General features: G+C 40.2%; 1 protein-coding gene across 4 annotated transcripts; it reads right to left on the reverse strand.

Moving 5' to 3' along the window:
* Nucleotides 1-9,112: 9,112 nt before the first annotated feature.
* On the reverse strand, nt 9,113-24,925 carry stk33 (serine/threonine kinase 33). 4 transcript variants are annotated; one of them, XM_034529558.1, is made up of 15 exons: nt 24,828-24,925; nt 20,129-20,245; nt 19,480-19,593; nt 19,220-19,324; nt 18,900-19,038; nt 15,146-15,231; nt 14,692-14,779; nt 13,513-13,588; nt 13,295-13,407; nt 13,068-13,153; nt 12,909-12,981; nt 12,191-12,348; nt 11,587-11,670; nt 11,130-11,237; nt 9,171-10,152 (listed from the first exon to the last, which is right to left on the reverse strand). In XM_034529558.1, the coding sequence occupies exons 2-15, from the start codon at nt 20,243-20,245 to the stop codon at nt 9,943-9,945; spliced, it is 1,557 nt and encodes a 518-aa protein (XP_034385449.1). In that variant the 5' UTR covers nt 24,828-24,925; the 3' UTR covers nt 9,171-9,942. The 4 variants fall into 4 exon arrangements, with proteins under 4 accessions (XP_034385451.1, XP_034385449.1, XP_034385450.1 ...); XM_034529559.1 differs by lacking the exon at nt 24,828-24,925 and adding an exon at nt 24,439-24,454; XM_034529557.1 differs by lacking the exon at nt 24,828-24,925 and adding an exon at nt 24,274-24,429.
* Nucleotides 24,926-27,937: the final 3,012 nt, after the last annotated feature.

The raw sequence follows: 27,937 nt of genomic DNA on the forward strand, positions 1-27,937 counted from the left end.
CTTTGTTCGCCCCCATCTATTAACATTTGAAAGTGTCGGCTGCCAGACACAAGAAATCTCCTCCATCTGATTTGTGCTGACCCCCTCTGACGGCTTTCTGGATGGACTTTTTTTACCCGTACCACCTCACTAAAGGAGAGGGTTGGCCTGGGGTGTATAGTAGGTCACCTCATTATGGTTAATCAACAAAAGTCAATGAATTAAGAACAACAAAGTGAAGGGCAAAGGGTTGTCTAACTCAGAAAAGCTCAGGTGCAGGTCTTCAACCTTACGCACCTTTTTTCTCCGAGATATTACATTCATTTCATGTGGCAGAGTTTATGGGTTGTCGCTAACAGTATGTTGCACGCTGAACAGTCGAAGGAAAAAGGAAAAATCTGTGGCCTTTAATGTCAGCAGTTAAGTGGAAATAATGAAGAAAAAATATGATTAAAGAGGAGAGAATGAGTATCACGGTATGCACCTGTCAGGTTCTGAAGTTATTAGAATTTAGCTCAATCCAATCTACAAAATTGAAAATGAGGTCTTAGTAAAGACTGTTGATGCAAAGGCCCGAGTATTTTCATTGGTCAGCAATTACAGAGTCTGATTCAAAACGCTTACACATCCTTAGGACGTGCAATTTAATAGAGAAAAGCTGTCATTGTCTAATGAAGACGACAGGGGCTGTTTCACTCTCATATGTAACGCTTTTTATTGCTGTAGTCACAAGGGAGAGAGAAAGGCTTTATTCGAAAATGCGCACTATATACCACTGACGAAGGCCGTATATACAGTGTATGATACACACTGCGTTCATCAGTAGTAAGCAGAATGAAACTGTTGAATCAATTCATCTTGCAGTATGTTAGGACTTTAGCCTATATATGAACTCTTAAAGCACTGGACAAAAAAACAATCAATCCACCATTGCAATATTATCAAATAATACAATGTATTGAGCTTTAGATTGTTTTTTTTTGTGTATGATCGGTTTGTTTATTTTATAAAATACACGGTGTAGCTCCACCTCGATTAAACAATGTATTCTAACAGCTCATGGTGAAATAAGACATCAACGAGGAGAAACTGAAAAATATAAAACATTGCTTGACGAAATGTGGTCAAATTGTTTTTTTCTACAAATGTTAGTGTGTATACGTATACAACTATTGTAAAAATGGGTCATGTTGTCAACAAGTATGTCTAAGCCCTTTCAGAGGCTGCTTTGTCTGTTGCCACAGCCTGCTGCTCTGTAGTCAGTCTGTGACTGACCAAGAAGGTATAACCACAGGTCCCCTTTAATTTTATATCGGACAGTTGTGTTGTGATATCAAAAAACAAACTCTTCATGGGCCTCCAGCAGAAGAATGTGGCCGCAGCGGTCTGTGAGCGTGACTGGCCGGCTGGCTGGCTAGTTAGCTAGCTTGCTGTCGTGCCAGTTGTGAAGCTTCTCAACTATGAAAATATTGGAGGTCATTTTTGATTGGCCTCCAATTTTTGTAATACTGCCAATATTCAGAACCTACACTCTGAATTTCTTGCCTAAAGAATTCTCAGAAGTGAATTCAGTTGTGAAAGAGCATACAAAATTGTAAAAAAAAAAAAAAAGATTATTATAGTGACCATAGACTGTGCCGTTCCAGCCCTTTGCATTGTGGGATACAGTAAGCGAGAGGTACTGATCCAGTGCATACTGTAGCTGTTGCTTTTGTTTGCATACTGCAAACTACATGCTACATTTTGGGCAAATCAGTATGTACTGCTAGTATAGTATGCAGTTTCGCTATAGCCAGAGAGCTGTTAGCAACAGCTGCTCACTGAAGGCCACACATGATGTGGTCTTTGTGATCAACGCCTCACTTCCCGCCACCTACTCAGCAGCTCCAGTAAAAGACCTTCAGTTAGCAGCTGTTACAACGCAGACCGCCTCGACTTCCCACGGATCAGCAAACTTTGTGTTCTAACCTTTTTCCCCAAAGTCAAGACCACCATTTTTGAAAGAATACATTACTACAGATTTTCATATATACTGGATACGATTTTAATAGCAATTGGTCTATTTTTTGGGGGCTGTTTTGTTAACAAGAAATAGAGAGGATGCAACATAAACAAATCTACAGATGCCTCCAGACTTCGATAAGAGGACACAACCCTTTAGGGACAAAGGATTACATTTATTTTCTACTTTTTTTAATCATTGGACTAAAATTATAAGGACATCGGTCTTGTTCTTTGGTTACAAGGATGCCGAAGTAGTTCACTTTTTTCTTGGAGAGTGGTGCTCTCCATCAGAGCACCACTCTGACCTTACATTAATACAAGTTCCATCACTTCTTTTTAATGCAAAGAAATTATTTTAAATGCAGACCTTCTGTTATAACCTAACCAAGTAGTTGTGTTGCCTAAACCTAGAAGAGTTCCCTGTGAAGTTTGAATTTTGTATTATTATTATTTTGAAAAGACTGTATGCATTTAACGGGTGTAAATTGACACGTTGGTTGGTTACTCTAGTTTAGACTATAGTCAGACCACCGACAACATGACAACGCTCAGAGTAGCTTCAGTATTTCAGGGCATAATCAACTGCCATTGTCTCACAGGATTAAGCAGCCTTGTTGCCTTGTTGTACTTGTTCTTCTCTTCCTGACAATCTCCTTCCAACATAATTCAGAACAATTGACATAGTGTCCAACATTTCATGGCAATCTGTTTTTCTTACAGAAGAGTCCTTGGTATATTTATTAGGGTTGTTGTGATATTCCCTTCAGTTATATCATTAAATAAGCTGCCTTAGATAATGAATATCACCATAAATAACTATGGGGAGACCATTCACAATACATAGACATCTACACAAGCCCCTGCTGTAATAAACACAAACAAACAGCCTGTTTGAATTCACTTATTGTCTGTATTGCAAAGACAAGTCACATCATAATTGTGCTATTGATTATACATAACTCACTTTGTCTGATTATGATTACAATTTAATATTGACTTTCTGCGTGCGATGAATTCGCTGTCCTGGTGTCAGTCTTGTTGACTTGTATGATCTATGATTCATCAATACAATTGATTCTCCCAAAGTTCAACCATCCATATGTGACTGGCACATCAGTATTTTACATAAAAAAGATTGAGGGGAGGCAATCTGCATGTCAGCAAAATGTCACCATAATTGAGCCTGGCTGATGTTATTGTCCCTTAACGAAGTTCTGACTGTTTTATAAACAGGGCTGGGACAAGAGGCATCAGTCACAAGGGAGACTGTTAACATTACCAAGGACAAGAGCATCTCGCATTTAAACAAGAGCGACAGATGTGCCATACTCCCCCTCATATGGAATTTGAAAGCCCTCCTATCTATCCTATCCTATCTTTCTATCTACATAAGTTCATGTGTTGACTCAGACACACCACAGTGATGGCAGGAGATGTTTACAGAACAAAAGGAGGACATGCAGGACTACAATAGTACACAAGAATCACAGCACACTGAGGCTAATTGGAAAAGGGCTGTCACTGATTACAAACACACTGTTTGTGTGTCTGAGTGTGTGTACATGAGCCCCGTGGGTGCCTTCCATGGGTGCATGATATTGAGCACACCTGTGTATCTCTGTCAATTGCTCTGCTGGTGGACACCGCTGTGAGTGGGCTGCCCTCGGAGGTCGCTTGATTTCTAGTATCTATCTGCAGTATCTACCTATATCTGCAGTATCTATATATCTATAAAAGTATCTACAGTATATATCTACAGTATTTACGTATCTATAGTATCTTTCTATCTATCTACATCTGTTTACGTGTTGATTCAGACACACCACAGTGATGGCAGGAGATGTTTACAGTTTGCAGAACAAAAGGAGAACAAGCAGTACAAGAATGACAGCATACTGAGGCTAATTGGAAAGAGGCCTGTCACTGATTACAGACCCACAAGCAGTGTGGGTGTGGGTACACGTGCCCCGTGGGTGCCTTCCATGGATGCATGCTATTCAGTCCACACACACCTGTGTGTCTCTGTCAATTGCTCTGCTGGTGGACACCGCTGTGACAGTGGGCTGCCCTCGGAGGTCTCTTTATATCCAGTGTAAAGCCAGCCTAGCGGAGCTGTGAAAAAAGCTAATAATATGTTATTGCAGTCTAGGTCCCCCTGTCGCCTCTTCATCAGAGCACCACTGTCACCTTACACATGGACCACGGTGTGATAATGGACAATAATGTGGAGTAGCTGAGAGTGAGAAGTCCAATCTGCCTCCTGAGTGGTAAAAGGGCTGGAGGAAGGCACACCCCATATGCTGTGTGAGAGACCCTGACTCCAAGAGCATGTGTCACCCTATTATGAACCTCTGGGCATCCCTTCAAATAGGTAAGCATACTTCTGATTGATTATTATCTTATTTCCTAAATTGCATAGGTTCAGAGTTGACAAAAGGATGCCTGTGTGTAAAACTCTGTAATGACATGCTTTTCCACGAGAAGTGAGGCTAATTTTTGAATACTGCTCCACAGTTTTGTTTATGTCATTAGTTGTTCTTAGGCACTTAGGCACTTGAACCAGTTTCACTGAAGACCATTGCCTAATTATTTCATCATGATGTGTATTCATATTTAATGTATAAGCATTTTCTCCTGCAAAAACATGTCATTAGTGGGAGCTTTACAAATAAACATTTCCACAAGTTGTTGTGAGAGTGTTTTAATCTCTCAAACAGAATCTGAAATCATGTTATCAGTAGTGACTTCAGGCACGTTTGCAGTAAGTGAAGCACACATAAGCCGATGAGCTATTATTGTGCTTTCTTTGTTTAGAACAAAGTTTTGTAAAATAATCTTCAGAACATAAGTAACAACTCCGTTTTCAAATCTAAATACATTAAATATTCTTCCTTTGATCAGGCAAATGCCCGAAAGAAATGTTAGAACATAACAAAATAAAAGTAACAGCAAAAGTGTACACATAAAAACAAAGTGGTGCAACTTTAAGGCCTCTAGTGACAGCTCGAGACCCCCAAACACACTGAAATGCCTTCCTGTTTTGATGCCAGTACATGTGGGAGGGCAAAGAAGCTAGTTAGCTTTTGGACTGAGATACCTAGTATGTGAAAAGGAAGGAGGAATCCATATCTCATGTTGTGATAGCTTCAATTAGGGTACAGTGAGCAGGGGAGCAAATGAGGGAGCACGGAGCCCTGCTCCTCAGGGCTACTGGTCGTTTTGTCAGACCTGCTTTGCTAGGGCGCTTTTGAAGCGGCCATGCTTGTAGTCCCAAAGGTTACTAAAAGTTCCGATGTTAGAGGTACGCAAAAAAGTTGTATTAAATTAGGAAATTCAAACTATCACGCTAGCTAGATAAAAGACGGCAGATAAAAGGCGCTAGATAAAAGTGAGACGTGCATTGCAAGAGAGGAGAGATCTCGGAATGATCAGGGCCTTCGGGTCAAAACAATTGGTGGACCCCTCGGAGCGGGACTGCTTGCACAACCGGGCCATCAAATGTGATTAACGGGAAACTTTGGTGTGCCTACTTTGGTGACAGCGGGCTACTGTCTTTGAGACAGTAATAACTATGGGGAAACTATTACAACATGAGCTATATGAGCTCATATTTTCTTTGGGACTGCTCTCTCACAGTCCCACAGCAAAAGGAAATCAGAAGGTAGTGAAGACTGCTCCTTGCTTGATTTGATTGGCTGCAAAAGTTGAGAATGTTTTACCTTTTATGTACATATACAAATTGCGAGAAAATTGTGGCCCATGTGACCGTCCTTGCAGAAAGTATAACCGAGGCATTAGACTGCACTTCAATGTGTGAAGCGTTTAAGGACATGATTCTTGAATTGATGATCAACTTCCTAATATATATATATATATATATATGTATGTGTGTGTGTATGTATATATATATATATATATATATATATATATATATATATATATGTATGTGTGTGTGTATGTATATATATATATATATATATATATATATATATATATATATATATATATAAATAACGTTAGATAAACACAAACTATGAACTGTATGCTACAGAATGGTTAACGATACAGTTTAAATTAATGAAAATAACAAAATCTCAAAAACTGCACTAACTTGCAGGCCTTCTGTTTTCAGATCATGGGATAGTTAAATATCTCCGGCTATCCAACAAAAACGCGATGCACTCAGCAATGCAAAAGCAGCGTGCGCACGTCTTCAATCTCATTAAAAACAATTACAAAAAGCTGCACCAGGCTAATAAAACGTTCTCCGTCTGATCAGGGCCTACATATTTAATGTAAACGTTAAAATAACATAATAGTTTGTCACACATGCATCAAAGCGCTTTCCAAACTCATCGTGTTAGAGAAAGTATGAGTTGCATCCGACTTTCTATTTGTAATTATTGTGATGTTGAGAGGGCACGGGGGCATTTTATTTTCTGTCTGATGATTGAATTCTTGCCTCTCTCCTGTGCTGAGTTGTATTTTGGTGCGTGACCACGGGCTTTGTGGTTTCCCAGCCTCATGGGACCAATTCCCATTATTTACTTGACTGTGACCCTGTATCGTGACCCCTCAAGTCTCTCATTCTCCAGAAGCCTACTTTTAAATTGCCCATCTAATGGCAACCTGCATTTTTACTGAACTGTAATGAATGCTCCAATTACGCTGAAGGTGATGGGGGCGATTTTCCTATGATAGAAGGGGTGATTGGATCTCCCACACTCCATTTCACTATCTCACTGCTCTTCAGGCATTCCCACAGACCTGTGGTCAGCACTAGCTGTTGGGGAGGAAACTAAGCCTCTACTCGTGGTAATGCACCCTCTCAGTGCACTGCCAAGCCGTGCACCAATGAGGTGACTGCAAAATTAAGTGCTTGAAATAAATGAATTCATTCTGGCAGAAATGTGTCAAATGACCTTTCCGCTGCTCATTGCACATGGTGCACATTACACCAGAGAAATGCTCCTGTTGTCTGGGATCCTTTGTTTCTCCCCTCCCCTCTGCCTTGTCAAAGGGGAATGGCCATTAATTGAAATAATTTCCATGTGTAAGGTTGTGTAGATCCCTCCTCAAGGTGTGTCAATGGGTCGATAGATATTTGGAGTGTAGAGCGGAGTCAGGTGATAAGAACTCCAGTCATACTGTGCTAAATGACTGCCGAAGCTCCATAAAACCAATTCAAGGGCAGAGGAGTTTGTCCCAGCGGACGATGTTCTGACAGCAATGAGGATGGTCACTGTCCACAGGAATTGAAATGTTTTGGATCACTCATTGCTGGGCACATCTTTCATTTCCCACTCTTTTTTCCTACTGACTAAAAGGTTGTTTGCGAGAACTGAACATCTCTCTTTGGAGGTGGTATCCTCCTGCTCGACTGAATGCAGGGCATTTCACCCAGCCTGTGCACAAGAGAGGAGAGCTTATCCTAATGCAGAAGCTGCCTGTCTGCCTGCCAAGGAGAGATGTGGCTTTAAGAGGCCCATACATGGTGTTGATTAGTTTTACTGAGCGGGTATGCAGAGACCAATAAATTAAATATGAATAAATTAAAAATGTACTCTAGCAGAAAATTGCTTGGAAAACAACCACCTCCCCATTAAAATATGTATAGTAATGCCTTTTATGTGAAGTAACTTGGGATTAGATATCACTGTAAATTAACACGCCATCCAACCGTAGTCAAGAACTTTTCACTTTTAACAAGGACTTATAAAAGAGGTATTTACTCCAATGTGTTCAGTAATTAATGTGATATTCAAATGAGCTTACGGTATATTATAATTACAAATAACCCAAATAAGAGTAGTTTAAAAGGGGTAGTGTCAACAAAGATTGATGAGGCTTGGTTTGAAATTGCCATCTGTTTCAAGTGTTTACTTGATCCCCCCCCTTCTGTGGTTTTTGGCCATATGTATCTGTTTTGGTTTGGGGTTTTTTGGGGGGGGGGCACTGTGGTGCTGCAGCATACATGAACACACAAACACACACACACACACACACACACACAACGTAAACATTGAAGGGGATCAGGAACATCAGCATGTGTGATGAGCTCCCACAGATAACGTCTCCGCAACATTTCCATGACATTGTAGCTGTGTTACCTCATTACCACAATGTCACAGCAGCAGTGAGGATGTTGCGTTTGGGGTGAGGATGGAGGGGAGTACCGTGGGGGTGGGTGTGGGGGGTTCAGCTGCAGGTATCAGGCCTTTGCAGATGAGCTGATTAATTAAAAGGATCTCTATTAAGGTTATTGAGATGAACTCCCCTCCCCTCTCCTAGCCGCCCCCATCCACGCTCCTCAGTGGTTAAAGGTGGATGGAGCAGAGGGGGGGCCGATGGAGGGGAAGCATCCTTGCCTCTTTTGACATTAGCCCGTGTGCACCCACTTCACACGCCCCATGACTCTCGCCACAAGTGCCTCTCTGCGCCCCACCTTTGCGGGAGTGACACTCTCTTCAGGCTCCAAAATGGGGCTGCAGAGTTTTAATCCCTCCATCCCATCAACCCACCCACCCTTACTTCCATCTGTCAGGAGCACTGCTGGAGGAAAAGGGGGAGGGTTTGAAGGGGGTGGGGGTGAGGGGCGCATCCCTTGTTCCATCCCGACGAATTTTCTAATTTCCTTTGCCTCCATGCTTTGTCCCAAATTCACGCCCCTAACCTATCCACCATACGGCCTCTCTCGTTCCCCCCTCCCCTGCCACCTCTTTTCTCTGTTGTTGTGGCCAAAGGAGTAAAAGTACAAATGGAGGCTCCTAAGCAACAATACAAACCGACAGTATTCTAACAGCATCTGAACCTGCTGTCCTCGGAGATGAAAACTTTCTTCCGTATTTTCTTGCTGTATTTCCTTAGTCATGAACAAGCGCTACAACAATTTGCGGTAGGTCATATTCTGCTTGCAAAAAACAATTTGGAGAATGTTTTTCCTTTATGTTTCTCTATAATTAATCAAAAGTTTGGCACAAGAAAATGAGGAACATATGCTGAAATCCCATCCCCACTTCTGACAGAAAGTTGCCATACAGACGGCTGTCTAAATAGACCTCCATGTGGTAATCTAAAGAGAAAAGATGTTTGATGGAAACTTCATTGTTGTGTTTTTGTTTTTTTATTTATCAAATGATCTACCAACAAAATAACATGTTGTGAACAAGACAGAACCCCAAAATAGGCATGTCTTAACCATTTATTTAGTTTGAATGGACCATGAAGACATCACCATACACCATATCCATTAGCGACAAGTTACATGACATTACAGTATTAACGGGAAGTGTCTCATGCAATCAATTCTAATTACTCATCTTCATGCACAAAACTAGGTAGTACGCTTTAGGGATAGCACTCTCCTTCAGATTAACTCCAGGAAATGAATTCAGACACTTACTACAGCTCCATCTGCTGTTTATACCAGTCGGAGTAAACCAAAGGCAGACAGCATGTCAATAATGTTGAAGATTGTTGCAGTCGTTTGGCAAGCAGCATTAATCAAAGATATATCATATGTCATGTGTTAATTATCATAGTCTGTTTTATTCTAAATAAATCTGACAAAAGACAGTGAAACACTGTTATGCATATCATACTCGCTATGTTAATAACTATCACCCAAGATCAGTTTGTCCACCTGGAACAAATTTGGTAACTAACAAACTGTGTCCACACTTTTAAGACAATTACCTGCAACGTAGAAATATATCTTGAAAACGGTTTTAACAAATGCACACGACATTGACACACTGAAGCACAGAGCCTGTGCATAAGCACAGAAGCTCCATTGTTGGCACTCATTCACTTCAAGATGCAAATGGGTGGATTTGAAATTCAGCTTCTGTGCGTTATGCTTGACTACTTTAATGTTGTATCTATGCTGGGGATTATTCTCTCTCCAGCGGAAAAACCTGTGCTTGAATGGCAGTGCCCTCAAAGTAGCTCCTACTGCTTTCAATGGCCTCCAAACGAGATTAGACCCGTGGCTGCTCTCAGTCCCAATCCTCTGCATTCATATGGAGCGTAACCAGCCTGTGTGACGGGTTTTCTGTTTTGACACTGAGTGGATGCAGTCACTGCATATAGGGCGTTTTGGAATTGAGAGGTCACTTTGGCGTTGAAATGATTTCCAATAAAATGTCCTGTGCTCTTTATGAGTCTTCTCTGCAATTTAACACATTAAATTATAAAACAATGAGACATATGCTGTCATGTTATGGAAATTGAAATATGTAAAAAAAAAGAAAATCATGAAATGTGCAACAGTTCTGTGTTCTTTGATATTTGGCACATTTTAAGTACATAGTAATACACACACACACACACACACACACAAACACACACTTGTAAATCACACATTTCTGACATGCCAATTTGTGTGAATCAATTTGTACATTTCATTTTACAAAAATGTCTGTTTAATGTTGAAACTATTAGACCAGATTATGACATGCCTCTAGCAAATAATGAGTTTTTCCCAGTGTAATAAATGAACATTCATTTTTAACATAAGAGATTTGATCATTTCTATATGGAATAGACGTGGAATACGTTAACAGTGTATATAATAAGGAGATGTCATGATGTGCTGCTGTATTTGGACTGGATGACATACTGTTGGCTGTGCAACAGTAAGCATGTGTCCAGCAGTTTGGCCCCATTTTGGTAACACCTCTGACCTGGGCCCTTCTCTTTGGCACAACGCCCCACTGAGGCTGGACCCTCAGCTGCAGTGGTCTTGGACTTGTACTATTTTCACACCTGCATATGAAGCCCATTTATTTGACACTGCTGTCACTACTTAGTCGCTGGTCTACAACAAAAAGGTTGCACCATTCACAGCTGTTTCATTCACATCACTGCTAAATCACAGAATTACATTAAATAAACACAATTACATTCAATGAAGTGTTCTTCAAGTTCCCCTTTTTCTCTCTTGTTTGTTCACTTCCTTTACTCAAGCAAAAGAAAGTGAGCGTGCAAGAGGGAAACACTCTTGTATGCTCACTTTGTGATCCCACTAGTGTTCTCGAACTCGTTCTCAAGTGATGTGACTGTCCAATACCTGAAGGGGTATTGTCTTAGAGTTTGCGGGGGGCAGTCCTACTTTTACTGTAGATAGAAGGTCTCTGGTCGTCTACCTTACTGAGTTCGGAGGCTGGTTTCTGTCCCGTACTGACGTTCTTCTTGTCCTGAGACCTGTGCTGCTTTGCACTCAGCTGTGTGGAGGATTTCTGCCTGGCATGAGCCTGCAGGGAGAAGATTCATATTCTTCTTTCATTACAAAATTAACTACCACATCCATTTTAAAACAGCTGCACCAAAACACCTTCATTACCATTTAATAGGTAAATCTGGCACCATCTAGTGGTCATTGAATATGAAAAGCAGTTTGCTTGGCAATAAGAACGCACAAAGGCAGTTCAATTAAAAAAGCCTACCTTTGAAATTACAAACAATTTACAAACAATTTAAATTTAGATCAAACCCTATAACACTACAGGGTAAGTGAAGTGCGACTGGAAATTAAAAACCTATTAATTAAAGCACAAATTGAAGTTGAACTGAAAAGGCCTCGTTGGAGGAGGTTCAACAAACCTGTGTGGTGTGTTGAAGCGGTCCCGGAGTTTCAGAGCCGTTTTTTCGCTTGTCCCTCTGAAGGACGCCACCACTCACTTTAGTCTGATTCCAAGATGCAAAGGAAAGATGAGCGAATGATACCTGGATTCTATGAGCATGGATATAGTAGCTAAGGGCTGACCTACAGTGTGGTCGTTTATTTTCAAGAAATGTTAGTTTCCAACCTGTCTCTTGAATAATATGAGATTCACAATCATAATTACCACTTCAATATTGACATGAATGATATCTACAAATCAGAAAATGATAAAAAGCAGTAACTTTCTAAAAAATTATTAGGAATAACGGGCAAAAACTTCAACAGCTTTGGTTTTGCTGTAAGTGCTGAATTATCTACTGAACAGGATCGTCTTATTTAAAAACAAGATGATTACCATGAGGTAAGCGATGTGTAAGCAGAAGTAACAGTACTTAAATAGATAAGTACAGACTGGACATCTTTAAAATATTTGGGAGCCGTATTAAGGTCAAGTCCTGAATAAAAAAATATACATAGGCAGCTGAGGTCAAACTGTAGAGCTGTGCATTGTAAGTCGCAATGTAATGTGCAAAACAGACATACCGGTTTGGTGGATGTGGAGGGTGTGCGGAAGCTTCTGCCTTCCTCAGCTGGCCTCCTGCATTGTCCGTCTGTTTCTGTTGAAGCTAGCCTGGGGAGCGGCGCTGGGTCCAGTGTGCCATCAAAAGAGGTGAGGGACAAGTCCTCCAGATCCTCTGTTCCTACAATTTAAATAACATCAACATCAAGTAACCTCACGTGTATTCGGTTTGTTTCTTTCTCCTCGTCCCTCCTCTACCTCTCGGTAATATGTAAACATGAGGCATTTGATGATCATACAGTGGAGAGGGCTGAGGAACAACCAGTTACTGGAGTGTAGATTTGACTAATTTGACCTTTTTTGGTAACTTTGTCATCTCTAATGGGACTGGGTATTGCACAGCCATCCCATGTAAGATCATCTTATTTCTGATTGGTTGGTTGTTATCTGTTAAAGTTATATGTCAGGACATGTCAAACACACTATTGTAGCAGTTCAGCAGGTTAAAGATCAAAACACTTCATGCTACATTACCAGTTAAGTTAAACAGACCACAAATAGCTAATAATGATATAACACTAATTTACTGAAAATGGCTTTGCCTCCACTTGGTCCATTATATTTGTACTGTATTCCAGAATATATTGTTGTATATTATTGCCTGCAAAATCATGATTATTTAAGCTACCATGACCTGGATTTAGTTAGTTGAATTAAGTTAAATCTTAATCATTGTCTTACTCTCATTCAGTTCCAGATCGTTGTGCATCATCTCCAGCGCATTGGACGGCATAGCAGGCGTATTAGTGTCACCCTGTTGGACAAAGCACCCCATAAGAGCCCCTCCTGTGACTCATTTGGTGAATTTTATGAACGCAGCTGGAACAATCGTTGCCTTACTGTAATCCAGGGGTTTTCTAATAGCTGATTAGCGGACATGCGGTAGGCAGGGTCCGCCTTCAGAAGGCAAGCCAAAATATCTTTTGCTGTTGAGACATACTCGAGCCAATCGGTGAGCTTGTCAGTCACCATCTCAACAGTAAAACTGCATTGCAACATCTAGAACGACTACAATTTCGCTTTTTTTGCTAGATTACATTTCTAATTTATTTATTAATAAGTGTCACCTGCATCACTGACTGTGTCCCAGATGGGTTGAATGAATTGGACTCCTTTTTTCATAATCTCCTCAAGTAGGTTTGTCTTTGTTTTGGACACAAACGGAGACTTCCCACACAACCTATAAGGACACACAGCTCATACACATGTATTCACAGTATGTAGGCATGCATGTATAAATGTATACACATATACATTTATATATAGTATATGTGTGTCTACTTACAAAATGTACATAACGACTCCTATGCTCCACATATCACACCACTGGCTGTAACCACGGCCACTCATCACTTCAGGTGCTGAAATTTACATGCATACACAAATGTTTGCCTTTTTTTGTCTGAGATATGAAAATAAGGGGGCTTAAAACTAATAGAAAAAAAAGTTTGTGACCACTATTTTGACTCCATATTATTAGTACCATGTTTATCAGCATACTAACAAGGACACCCTCGCACAGCACAAGCACACGATGCGATGGGGATGCATATCTGTAGCTGGTGGCAGTAATGAGCAGCAAAAAGTAGCAACGCACCAATAGAAGTGGAAGAGAAAAAGTGGATGCAGGTTTCACAGAGTTTAAAAAGAGTTTTGCAGGTGGGTCTTGATTTAGATATGCAACAACCGTTCAGCATGCAAAGTAGAAATGTTCAGTCAGTGTTTTTACAACCAACACATTGAGTGTATCCTTGAGGCCTAACCAACGTGTTGAATGCTTTTCTAAACTAAAACGTTCACAAAGCCAATTATTATTTTTACTTTGAGACCTGTTGTGGACAGATTTTCTCACTGCGATAGTGTCACACCTGCGCAAGATGCAGTCACGAAACCTTACAGGAATGTATTTGAGATTTAAATGAAGGTAGAGTTCAAAGATGGGTGTGGTTAGAGCAAGGGCACAGAGAGTACAGGGGTTGGAGGTGGGCAAGGGGCCATTGGTCCCCCCTTCAATTCATGCCCCATGTCCTTTCTGGCATGGCGGCTGATTCCTGCCTTCACCTGCACATTGTGAATTTTGTAGGCACTTTCCCCACCACCAGTTGTCTGTGAGTGATGTCATATTGTAGCTTGCATGCACTACACATTTGTAGTACCACACTCTTCAATCGGCAGTAATGGGGGCTTGCTAGTAGAGCACACGGTGCAAATAAAACTCACCACTATTGGTAAAAAAGCAGGGTACCTTTACATATAGATATACAATACACCCGATACATTCCACATGCAAAAATAGAATAACTTCTTACAAAACCACTTTGTATGAAATATTAAAATGTCCAACTTTGGCACCCCTCATTGTTAGAACCAAAAAAGATACCGTGGCAGATGGCAAAAATGCTACACCATTATTTGAGCTCTATCTCTGTATACTCGCATGTTGAAGGAGATATAGGTGTCATACCCATATAGATAAGAGTCCCACAGGTCTCCGTCATTATGTTCTCAATCCCTACACCACTTGTCTTCAACGATAATCCAAAGTCTGTCACCTTGGTAAAGAAAAGCAAGAAGAAAAAGGTGATACAAATAAACAAGATTTAGATCTGCTGACACAACTCATATTCAATTCTCTGTTAAAAGGTGCTTTTGTCAGAAAAAAACAAGGCTGCAGCTTGAGCATCCTTGACGAGCATCCTTGCTCAGCTGGTAAAGATACCGTTGAGTCTCTCTTTGTAAAGGTATACTATAAAGGGAGACCAGAAGGAGTCGGTCCTAACGAAGTAGTGTTTAAAGCCTTTGGTGAAAACAGAGGAGGTATTTGACGAATAAATAGTGTCAGAGGTTTATACTCAGTCTGACAGAGAATGGATAAGAAGGAGTCATGGAAAGTGTCACAGTTTGAGTGCCCATCTTACCTTGATATTAATTATACCATCATCATCCTCATTGAGAGCATTCTCGACAAGAATGTTCTCAAGTTTCAAGTCCCGATGCACTATGTCTGTAAAATGGGAGGACGAAAGGTTTTACAAAGACAATGGGCTTGTATAGAGTTGTAACATGGATATATGGGTATCAATATTCATATCAATATTCTTATAACAACAATGGATTCACGGGGGTTGCTTATGGTGATGAAACCACTGAGAAGTATCACACAACTCTGTGTTGCTGATGTTATCAATTAAATACCCAAACAATTCATTGGTATATCATCAATGACAACCATAGCTCTGAAGAAGAAAAAATAAATAAAGTCTGTGATCAGAGGGCAATATGATTTGCTAATGTCAGTCACCAGAATACTGTTTTTTTTCCCACTGTTTTGCACACGTGGTCACAGTGATGGGTTCACCTTGCTCACAGGAGGCCAGGCTGAACGGCCTCGTTAACAAAACGTGGTGGAGTGAGAGAAGGCAGGAGGAAAAATACAATTTGCCCTGGGCAGTCCTTTTCACTGCACTGTTTGAAGCAACCAATTATAAAACGCAACAGTGTTGATGGGGTGTGAAAGGTATGTTAGACCAACTGGTGTGCACAAAACAAACACCTGAAAATGTTCTCTTTTTTTCCCTTTATTCATTTAAGATACGTTTTGTTAAATGTTTTTTCGACCGCTTGCTAACAGCTGAACTCTCGATTTCGTAATCAGAAATGTCTGTATTTAATAAAGTATATATATTGTAATGTTACAATAACCCATTCTAAAAATACTCTAGTTCTTCATATATTTTTGTTATCTAATAAAATACTGTTGTAGTTATAGTTGTACCAACTATAACATCCTTTTTGGTGTATTAATCTTCCCTCACTCACTGAAATCATTAACAATTGGATTTGCAGTGTAGTTACATGTACATGCAAAATGTACCATGCTGTTGGCAGGATGTGTTAGCATTAAAGTGCAAATCACAGCCAATCCAAAGTAAAGCTCCAAAAACTAACAGCTGAATATGACAAACAGAAAGATTTGATCTGATCCGAGAAAACGCTACAAAATGAAGCTTCGCGATAGTTCATTTGACACACAGGTTCTGGCTGCCAAGTTTAAACCAGCTCTTTCTCATAAGTATTATTAGTTTCCATAGAGGGACTTTTCATGTAAAAACACACCTATTAATCAATATTGCTTCCTGGCTTGTTATACATTAGTCATTAGCCTCATGTAACGATGCCTCATTGCCAATCAATGGCCTAAATTACCACCAACAGCAGATTTTACTAAGAAGGGGAATCAGCATTTTGAAAGAATTACAATAACGCTTCTATAATGACAGAAAAACCAAAATAGCAAGATGTTGGGATCTGGGAGGAGCGGGTTTGGTTATTAGCAAGTATGAAAATTAAATTATTGACATAATAAAAGTATTCATATCAATAGGATTATTAACATATATTAATAATAACGGGGCACCACCCTGGGATCAGGTACCAATAACCAAACTGTGGATTAAGTCTCAAAATTGGTGTTCACTCAAAATGTAAATAGTGAAAATACTATTCCACATTCAGAATGAACATTGAAAGGCTGAATCCAAGCACCGACTATAACAACCAGCTATTATCACAACACATATGTACAAAATATATTTACTGAAAATTGCTCTTCTATAATATTTAACAATACTGATAAAAAAATCTATAATATTCTGAATCGAAAAAAACATATATTAAACAATTACAAGCATACTACCTAAAAGTAACAATCAATTACGTGGTATGGTGAGTGTGTGTGTGTGTGTGTGTGTGTGTGTGTGTGTGTAAGAGGTGGAAGACAGAGGAAAAAGAGAGGGAGAGCAGGATGGTGGACTTAGTCACGTTTGTGATTACGCCACACAGACTCCACAATGGCGGAGTAAATAGGGAGTGAGATGGGAAACGTAGTCACGTAAAGTGGTTATGTCACGCAAGACTTATGCGGGGGAATAAGACACACAATGGAGGACACGCTTACTAGACACGCGTGTATGAAATAAGCATAACAAAGTATGTGTGTGTGTGAGTGTGTGAATGTGGGTTAATTTTAAGAGAAGAAGAAGAAGGAACTCAAAACAAGGCAGATCCTCACCACAGCGTTAAAGCACAGCAACTGTTATCTTATCACACAGAACCCAAACTTGCAACCTCAGCTTCAGCGGCAGCAGCACTGGTCCTTTAACTAATAAAGTACAGTTTACCAACTTTACTCGCGGAGGCTGACCTCAACACAACAAAGCTCAGCAGCATGGAACAACACAACCACAGCAACAACAAGCACAACAGTTATGTTACAGAGCACTGAACAGGATTCGGCTTCCTGTAAAATACACAATAGCACGTTAACAGTACGGTTCAACTTAAAACAAAACAAACAAGGTTACAAACACACTATGACCTATCTATCTCTGCCCAGACAAAAGCCTCTTACTTAAGATTCTTCGGACAAAATTTCCCCTGTCGGCGGGTTGAACTGTAAACTAATTCTCCACATGGCAGCAGGGATTTGCTTCTTCAGACTTGTTGGGCAGAATCTCTCCTGCCTCAGACCGGGGACCAACCCCGTACTGTGTTCACAGGTTTAACGGCTACTGATTCTCGTCTGGTGGCGGAGAATCAGTGAATGTCGACTTGAAGAATCTGTGATCTTCCTTCTGCAGGTTAAAGTCGGAGGAGCACTGGGCAAGTTATCCATTTTGTCCTTCAGGATTCAAGTATGTTGTTGGTTTGTTGTTCGACCAGCAAATCTAGGACTATTACCTCAGGTTTGTTTTCTTTAAGACAAGAATGTTGTTCTACCTCTTTTTGGTCGCATGCTTGGTGCAGAGTGATGGTGTGCGCTGATGTGTATAGTCTCAGTGACGTCATGGACCAGTGTTGTGGTTTAAACCAAATCTCACACTGATCGCCATTGATTACGTTGATTAATTGTACTGACTCTACAAATAAATTACGTTTTCAACAGCAAAAATGGTATTCCCAAATATGAGTTCAGACGATGTTATGGATGAGGATAGTCACAGTGTACATCTGAAAGTGTTTTGGCTGACTAGGATATTGAGCGGGCAAGGAGCCTCAGGAATCTGAGCTGCCGAGAGCAAACACCGACTGGTGGGGCCTTTGTTCAAATTGCCCTCTGATGCCAACAGAAACAGAATCCTTCTGCTGCAATGAATATCAGTGTAGGCAGTTTTTGTTGTATGCTGGTGTCTATGACAACCCCCAGAGAGCCCATGTGTGTGTTACTACGCATAAAAGTTTTACTCCTTGGACAGACAGTCCATGAACCAGTGGGTTGATCATGTCTAATAGTGATTTTCTTTAAAGATCTATATATGTCCCCAGAGTTGGAACATTCCTGAGAGCATTGGAGCAAGGGTAGCTTTCTATGTGCTGTCACTCCTTTTTCCTCCCATCATAGAGCTAGAGCCAGGGATCAAACAGACAACCCACTCTACCTCCTGATACACAGCCGTATGAATATGAAGCAACTCAACAACAGCATTGTTTCAGTTGTCTGTTGTAACAGTAACCACACACAGGAGTTGTCACACCTGCAAACACCCGATCAGTGATTTCAGGGAGTAGCGAGGAGCAAGATGAGGACTTCAATCATCAAAAACTTGATCTTCAGCTTGTGATAAAAGATGATTTGTAACACTATAAAAATGTCCATCTGTAGAATGACATTACCTCTTTTGTGAAGGTAGACAACGGCGTCAGCTAAGCTACGGATGATATGCCTCGTCTCGTCCTCTGTAAGGAACCGTTTCCGCTGCAACAGCTGCTTCAGTTCCCCTCCAACGCACAGCTCAGTAACTAAATAAGTCATCTAGATACAAGCAGAGAAAATGCATCTGAACATATACTCAATTTGGGTGCTTATAAATAATAATCATGCAGACACCGTAATAGATTATGATATCATATATGTCATGACATGCATTACACGTAACCCACCTTCTCAATTAGGCTTACTTTGAGTTTGTTAGTAAAAGGTTAGCATTGCTCACCGTAGCCGTGTGATACACTTCCTGGAGATGTATTATATGAGCATGATTCACTTGTTTGAGAATGTTTATTTCATGGCCCATCATCTCGACTTTCGAACTTCCTGCCTGAAGTGACAGAAAGTGAAATCACAACTGATGGAGTTTCAGGCTGGTTTTGGACATTTGTTTCTCTCAAAACAATAAACTATCTTATAAGTGCAACTTTTTAATCACAGTAAAAAAAAAAACAGGCCTCCCAGAGGGGTGCCAAATGCCCTCACCTCTTGTCTTTCAACCTTCTTAATAGCCCATTTTGTCTGTGTCTCAATATGGGTGGCTTCATAAACAACTCCAAAGCCACCTTGACCCAATTTCCTTCCAAATTCATAGATTTCCTATGGGTATAAGGAAGAGACCATTAATACATTAGTAATATACACCTGCTCACTGTCAGTCAGAGACAGCAGAGGATTTCCCTTGTGTTCAGACTTTAGGATAAATTCTCTGTTTTGGATTACAAAAACATTATGTCTTAACTCAAGACCTGAATTCCAAAGTACATCCTAATTTCAAGCTCTTTGAAAAAAACAGAACATTTTCAAGTCTCTGGGGGTGCAGAATATAGTATTTCTAATCAAGTTACAAATGATTAAGTTGCTGCTGCAGTTCGTTCAATCTCAGGTCTAATTAACTTGATCATTATCTGTGTGCATGCAAGGCTGAGCACTGGCTGCTTTAGGATTTGGCAAAGGGAGCAGGCAAATTCCCCAAAGAAGGGGGGCTATACAGCCGCAAGTGAAGTTTGATCCTCTTCTGGTGCAGATAAGAGTGTACCATAGAGGTCACCATGAGTCTGTGCGACTTCTTCCGTGGTGGCCCCATAGCACAAAACCGGACTGCAGTGGAATCATGTAACGAAGCTCGCCATACCCTCAGGTCAGCATCGTTCTCCAGGCGTATTAAAGGCACATTCCTCTCCAGTGTGTCCCTGCTGGTCTGCGTGGACACCATGTTAATGCCTAATCCACTAACAAAGACGTCTGTCATCTGGAGATGGAAGAAGAGGGCAGTCGTTATCTCTCTGAAATGTATGCTTAGACCATCGAATGAAAAGTTGTCCATGAAAAAGCATCAAGAAGTTGTGTTGAAATAATCCATATATCTTTGACATCTCGATTAGTTAAAAATATAGAAATGATATGTCCACGCATGCAGTCATGGAGAGGGAGTTCTTCTAGTGATTATTTAAGATAATCTTATCTGGTGCCCCAGATATGTCTATGTTTTTATATTAATTATCAATTAACAGTTATAATTAACAGTATTGCTTTCCAATTTGTCAGTATTATCTCAAATATATTAATATTCTCATAAATATTCTTTAATACAAGCAATACAAGCTTATTTTACTAGTATTGAAGATATTGTTTAAAAAATAGCTCATGAAGTTAATTCAAGAAATCTACACCTCAAAAACAAGTGTACAGAATCCCTGAATATTTACTAGTCTAACCCATAGTCTAACCCATAGTCTAACCCATATTATAACCCTAGTCTAACCCATAGTCTAACCCATAGTCTAACCCATATTATAACCCTAGTCTAACCCTAGTCTAACCCATATTATAACCCATAGTCTAACCCATATTATAACCCTAGTCTAACCCATAGTCTAACCCATAGTCTAACCCATATTATAACCCTAGTCTAACCATAGTCTAACCCATAGTCTAACCCATAGTCTAACCCTAGTCTAACCCATAGTCTAACCCTAGTCCAACCCTAGTCTAACCCATAGTCTAACCCATAGTCTAACCCAAAGTCTAACCCAAAGTCTAACCCAAAGTCTAACCCTAGTCTAACCCATAGTCTAACCCATAGTCTAAGCCATAGTCTAAGCCATAGTCTAACCATAGTCTAACCCATAGTCTAACCCTAGTCTCAGTCCAAGTCCATATTAACTTTAAGCACAATTTACCCAGCTTGAGAAACAGTCTCTAAAGCCAAATTAAATGTAAAGCAATTATTAAGTGATGACTGGGAGCTAGGAAGTGGATCCACCACATGCACAGCAATTAATTATTAACAAGGAAGCGGTGTCTTTAACCTCTTCACTCTGATGCATTATTTTAGCCCTGACAGGGCTCTCATAACAGGCCTGTCTCTCCCATTATCTCCTGTCTATTTTCCAATCAAAACGATTGTGACAGCCTCTGGAAATTCCAATCACCTCAATCAAAGCTCATTTGTGGAAGACAGAGGCATGTGATGAGTGTATCACCGGGGATTTGAATTGGCTGGAGGAGGGTCTTGCGCACCTCAGGTGTCTCCAAGACAGAGGTGTCTGGTCCTTAGCCCCAGTTCCAAGATGCAAAGGAAATTGGATAGCAGGGTCAGGTCAGGGTAAGAAGCCTGATCTTGAAAAGGGTCACGTACGACACAGGTTTTGAATTGCTTTAAGCTTGGTGTTGTCTATCTGCAATTCCTGGACCTGTGTTTCGAACTCTACAGATCAAACTACATATCAAAACAAAAAATATATTATGTTACTTGTTTTTTTAACTTAATGACTTAAAATGTTTATACTGCATGTATCACCCAAACACTAACACAGACACACTGAAAGATAAGTAAACATCAGCACACAGCCCAACCCAAAGGAAACACAGGCTGTGGTCCACCTTTTACATTGAGTTGGCCTCATCTCCAGTTTCAACAGGAAGTAATTAGAGCCGCCGGTTCATCACAAGTCAAGCCCATACTTGCCTCATCTCTCCATCATTCTGTCAGACAGCAATTTGTGTTTATTTACACGACTGAGTACTGAGTGAACAAATATACGTAGTGCCTAATGACTGGGAGTGTAGGGGGATACTGTCTAGGAACTTAGCGTACAAAATCAATGTCACTTTGGAACAAAAGGAGAGACATATAATGGATGACTCTGATCTTGTGTAAAATGTCTTCCTTTAAACCTGCTTGTCTTTTATTAACTTAAGGTAATATGTATTTACTCTTTCTCACCCTTAATTACAATAAGACTGCTACTAGCTCAGAGAGGCTGCGGTGTTGTTTTCATCCCGCACTATAAGACTGTTAAACAGAACTAACACAATCCTGACAATGTTGTACAATACAGTAAAACGGCTGCTCACCAACCAAATTTAAGGGCCATCACAAGTAGGAAGGGGTATCTATCGGTAACACAAGTGATGCTGATGATGCTGAAAGTATTTGTTGATTCATCAATGAGTTAATTGACACAAAGTAAATCAATGATGTTCTGCCCTGTAGGTCAGAACATCTTGTTTCATGAACGGCTTTTCCCATCTGCAATAAGGTCACTGAAATCTTTGTGACATGTGCTTAAATATCCACCTTGTTCTGCCTATCCAGTAACACTGTAATTGTAATATATTGTGTGATATGTCTGTCAATGTATGATATCTGTCTTTGTGCAATGCTTCATATATTGTGGAGTGAGTCGTGTCACCACTTTGTACCAAAAACAGATTCCACTGACTTTAGTCATGTGCTCATTTAAGTGAAGTGCCTGTTGATAAATCGTTCCAGTCATTTATCAAGAATGAATTATTAATAATAATAATAATAATAATTAGTAAAAAATTGTTTCAGCTTTTAAAATAAGAGGATGTTCACTTTTTGGCAGGAACAACAGTCCAGTGAATCCAAATTGTACAAACAAGATCGAACAAGAAAAGGATAGACATGTTTCCTGACACTTTAGATACCAATTAATTGGTTAATCATAAAAACAATTGATGCAATAATCAATGATTGAAATAATCATTAATTGCAGCCCTAATGCTATTTAAAAGTGTCATTTGCCAGTAGAATAACTGCAGCATATCATATATGTGTCCCAGAAAGAAATGGCATATAGTACGCTGCTCAACCCAGTGTCAAAACGGTTACCACTTTCAGTCTCAACCAGACCATCAAGATAATGTAAATTTCAATTATTGTACAGCGCCTTTGATTTCTTTAATGGAATAAATAGCAGAATAAATTAGGCTTAAGCAGCTTCTAATGACGGTGCCTCAGGCTGTAACAAGCAGCCGCTAAAATATAGCCTGAAAATCAAACAAAAACAGAATCTTACTTACTGCAATTAAAATGTACACTGCTATCCGTTTTGCTTCAGCCCAAATATTACATTTTTCTCATGTGAAACTTAATCATTTATTGACAGCTTGGCTTTGATGACAAATGATAAACTTCACAGTCCTAATGAAGCGTGGAATTACATTACCTGATGAGGCAAGAAATTGCATGTTTAGAATGCAAATATAGAGCCCATCTACTTCACTAAATTATGAGGTGACTCATAATATTATGCAGAGAGATTATCGAGGCTTGTGGTCTAAATGTAATATACCAAGAACCTTTCAACCTTAAGCCATTAAAGCATACAACACTTACTGAAGACGTGTGAACAAAATATAATAGACAGCTGATGGACTACAGGGCGAGCAAAAAAGAGGTTATTTAAATTGCTATGCCTACACTCAGCAAACAAGTAATGCATGTTGCTGCTGCAAGAATTCCCTCTGTCTCCAAGTCTACTGGAAAGAAAACATGCTTTGCCAAAAGGGAGTAAAAGATCAAATTCTGCCATTTGCTCAGAGCACTCCACATGTTGCTCGGAGATAAGGGCCAACAAATTCAAATTTCCTCATTGGTTTAATCCCGGTTAAAGCTAATCTCTGCCCTTGCTGGGCTCTGCATTGGGAAGCTATGAGGGCAGACATCTAGAGAAATGTAGGCCAGAGCAAAAACAAGAACAAATCACATTCACTTCAATGACAACCCGGAGAGAACCCATTCATATCAGAACACACAGATGTTAGGCCTTCACCTGTCCAGCGGTGGTGACGCGCTTCACTAAAAACGTGTTCACCAGTTAGCGAGGACAACATGATGCACGACGACATACTCTTTACGACCGAATAATAATGAGGCTTTAACTGACTCAAGACGTTAATTGAGTACTTTTTAAATCGGGCTAACTATTAACGTTACTCGGTGTACTTGCTTGAAGCGTTTAAACATACCAACATCATCGACATCGACTGCTCCTGCTACACTAGCAGTAACTCCTCAGTACTTAATAACTAATCTGGTTAGTTATCCTAACGTGATGTGAATCGGTGAGGGTTTTCCGCCCTCTGAAATACTCCAAATGGAGACATCTTTGCAGTCAACGTTGATTCGCTTACGGTTAAGTCCAGAAGAGCCTTCGTCTCCTCACTCACGTGACGCTAACCAGGGTACCGTCACTCACGTGACGCTAACCAGGATACCGCTCCCTAACTAACGGGGTATTATTGGACATTAACAGAGAGGGGACATTGGTGTATGGATACTCTTCCACGAGCCATCTTGTACAGTTAGAGCACAATAAGTTCACGTTGCTCTTCTTCAAAAATAATAGAGCCGGGAAACTTTACGCCCCCCCACACCCTCCTCATGTCACGCGTTGTCATGACAACGAAACATGAATTTGCAAAAGCTGACGGGTGAGGCCGTTTAAATATGAAACACTGGTAACTTTACCTTGGTAGTAAAGTTAGAGCTCACGTGAGACGTTTGAACGAAGGCGTCTTACCTCTTAAAGAAGATCATGTCCGTGCAGCAGGTTGTTCTTCGCCAACACGTAAAATTTCTCAGCGAGCGACTACGGAAAGCGAAGAAGGACAAACGTCCTCTAATGAATGAACAGGGCTTCTCCCAATTCAGGGGCTTGCAGCGCCCCTTGTGGCTCGCGCGTGTCGACCAATGTGAAGCTGACCTGACTTTGAGAAGGCGAAACGTAACCCTGACTGGACTTCCACTGACTTTACAACGTGCACACTAAACATCAATTCTCTTTTTTACGAATGGGAAACCAGTTTCCTCTGTGGTACGCTGGGTTTCTGTTGGTGCGTAGTCTCCATCTAGTGGACGCAACTGAAGTGTTTCGTCTCAGTTTTTAAAGTCAGTGTCAATTCTTTACAATTAATTCTGAAACAATTCAACCACATGTTTAGATAAAGATAACATTTGCGAGTCAAAACGTTGAAGTATTTTGCGTTTCATCAACTGGCATGATTATCAGATTGCATCATGAATTACATGAACATGTATTCCTATGAGTAAGGCACTAAGGGAGCAAACTTAAAGGAACTCCTTTCTGTTACTGTGTGCTGTGAATTTACCAAGACATAGCTACTGCTGACTCCAGACATTGGCCTTGACCACTAAAATGTTCCTAATTGGGACAAAAAAGTGTACCTTGATGCATACCTTATTTAAAATCATGGTCTAAGATAAATTGTGTTCTGCCCTTCCAAGGAAATATAGAATCACATATATTGTTACATCAGACCTACTAAACTGTGTATACATGTATTTGTAAACAATTAGTTATTGCTTACATTTTTTTTTTTAAATTGCTGCTTTAATATTATTGATTAACCTGCTGAAAACATTTAAGCTCTGTTTAGGTTAGAATGGAGCTGTTTTCAATTAAAAGAGAAAAAGGCGGGCTCTCTAAATATTAACATTACCTATTTACCTATTATTTGGGACGCCTGAATTCTAATCTTTGCATGCATTTAACTGCCCTCGATGGACTGGCGGCCTGTCCAGGGTGTCCCCTGCCTTCGCCCTATGTCAGCTGGGATAGGCTCCAGTGCCCCCGCGACCCTAATGAGGATAAGCGGTATTGAAAATGGATGGATGGATGCATGCATTTAACTGCACCCTAACCATATTTTAATTAGGTCTACTAGACTGTCCGTACAACTGCAGAAGTATGTATTTGTGAGACTGCTTCTGATACAACTTCCTATGAAAGTTGTGAGAAATAACTGCAGCAAAAAGAAGGTTGCTTCCTTTCAAAATTATTAATAGGAGCAAACCACCTGCCACCTATTTTATATCATCCAACGAAATCAGCAGCAAAGGTTTCCATTGTTTGATTCACTAAGCCACCCCTCCCCCTTCCTGTAATGTATGTTATGTTCTTTCACATATTGTAATATGCTGTAAATTCAATTGTTGTGAGGGGTAAAAAATAAGGTTAAAAGTTGGAATTACGTATCATTGGTTTCAAAATGTGGGATGTCATTCAATTTCAGTAAAACTGGTATTTTGACATGAAAATGTAGAATATGTTTATATCTTTGTTGAGCTAAAAAATGCCTGGAGTATCCAGACAAAATGTATGTTTAGTGAAAGATGTTATGACCACTGATTTCCACCATCAGACAGACTTCCGCCTTTACCAGAGACATTATTGATGAGTTAGTCCATGGACTTGGAGCCACTGTATCGTCTGCGGTCTGCAAGGTACTTAAGGTTCTCCATCACATGATGAATCAGTTTTGTGAAGAACTTAGATCTCAAAGTAGTTCTCGGCTGCAGACACTTCCTGGAAGTGGCCGTATTAATCCTGAACCAAGGATCGGCCCCTGGAAAGTCCACCGGTCTGTCATAAAAGATTAAAGCCGAGTTCTACAACAACCTGCATGTGAACCAGGTGGTGAACTGACCCAAAGTCAGCATCAGGTCTTAGAAGTTAAACAAAGAAACAATGCTTTCTATGTTGTGTTCAGAACATTTTAGTAGTATCAAAATGTAACTACAGCAGCTCTTGTAGTAATCTACACAGAAGCTTTTATGGTGAATTAGGTCTTAGCAATATAGTACTAAGGTGTATAAAAGCAGTCCTAAAGTATGTCCTTGATGTATACTGTATGTGTTGAGTGTGCTTTGATGAGACAGTAGAAATTGAGTATTTGCTGTTGGTTTTCACTTTGCATCAGCCGGAAAAAAATAAATGAATGAATGAATGATATATATATATATATATATATATATATATATATATATATATATATATATATATATATATATATATATATATATATATATATATATATATATATATATATATATATAAGGAAGTTGATCATCAATTCAAGAATCATGTCCTTAAACGCTAGATAGATAGATAGATATACACACATATATACAGTATACATGGATATTTACCCAGTTAATTAACTTGGAGGAGCTCAGGGGTTCCACTATCAGTATGAATCCAAAATCAAAATGTCCTCAACCTGCATGGTACATATTGATTCTGTCCGTCTACAAAGTCAAACTGTACCTGCAGGGAAACTTCTGCTCGTCCCAGTACAGCGTGTTGGAATGCAATTCTTATTTCGCGGCGTGCACGTTGATCCTCACCCTGATAGGTCCACACGCAGTCATCTCAGAAATGGGACTCATTAGCTCATCAAAGTAAATCCCTCAGCCCGGCTTCATTCCCAGCAGACTGTACGGTCACTCACCCCTAACAACTCTCTTTGATCTGCAGCAGCGTGCTTGTGTGGGAAGGAGGGACAGTCGGCCAGTGACGGTGTGCACCGCCACAAATCCATCTGGCCGGTTCACATGCTCCCACAGGATACACCTGCTGCTTCCACTCTGACACAGCAAAGGTGGAGGCGGAGATGAAACGCAGCACATTGTTTATTAACTGATCTGACTACAGAAGCCATGAAAAGATTTCAACATAAGGTACTTCTTTTCAAACCTACTGCAGAAAGCTGTGAAAAACATGGTAAAACAGTTGCTAAGATCAGGGTGCCAAAAGAGTCAATTAGCTGAAGCACAGCATGGCAAACGAGTCCGAAGATACTTTTATATGAGACTCTGGAGTTTTGCAGC

Source organism: Cyclopterus lumpus, chromosome 3 (assembly GCF_009769545.1).
Source record: "Cyclopterus lumpus isolate fCycLum1 chromosome 3, fCycLum1.pri, whole genome shotgun sequence".
NCBI classification, from domain to species: domain Eukaryota; kingdom Metazoa; phylum Chordata; class Actinopteri; order Perciformes; family Cyclopteridae; genus Cyclopterus; species Cyclopterus lumpus.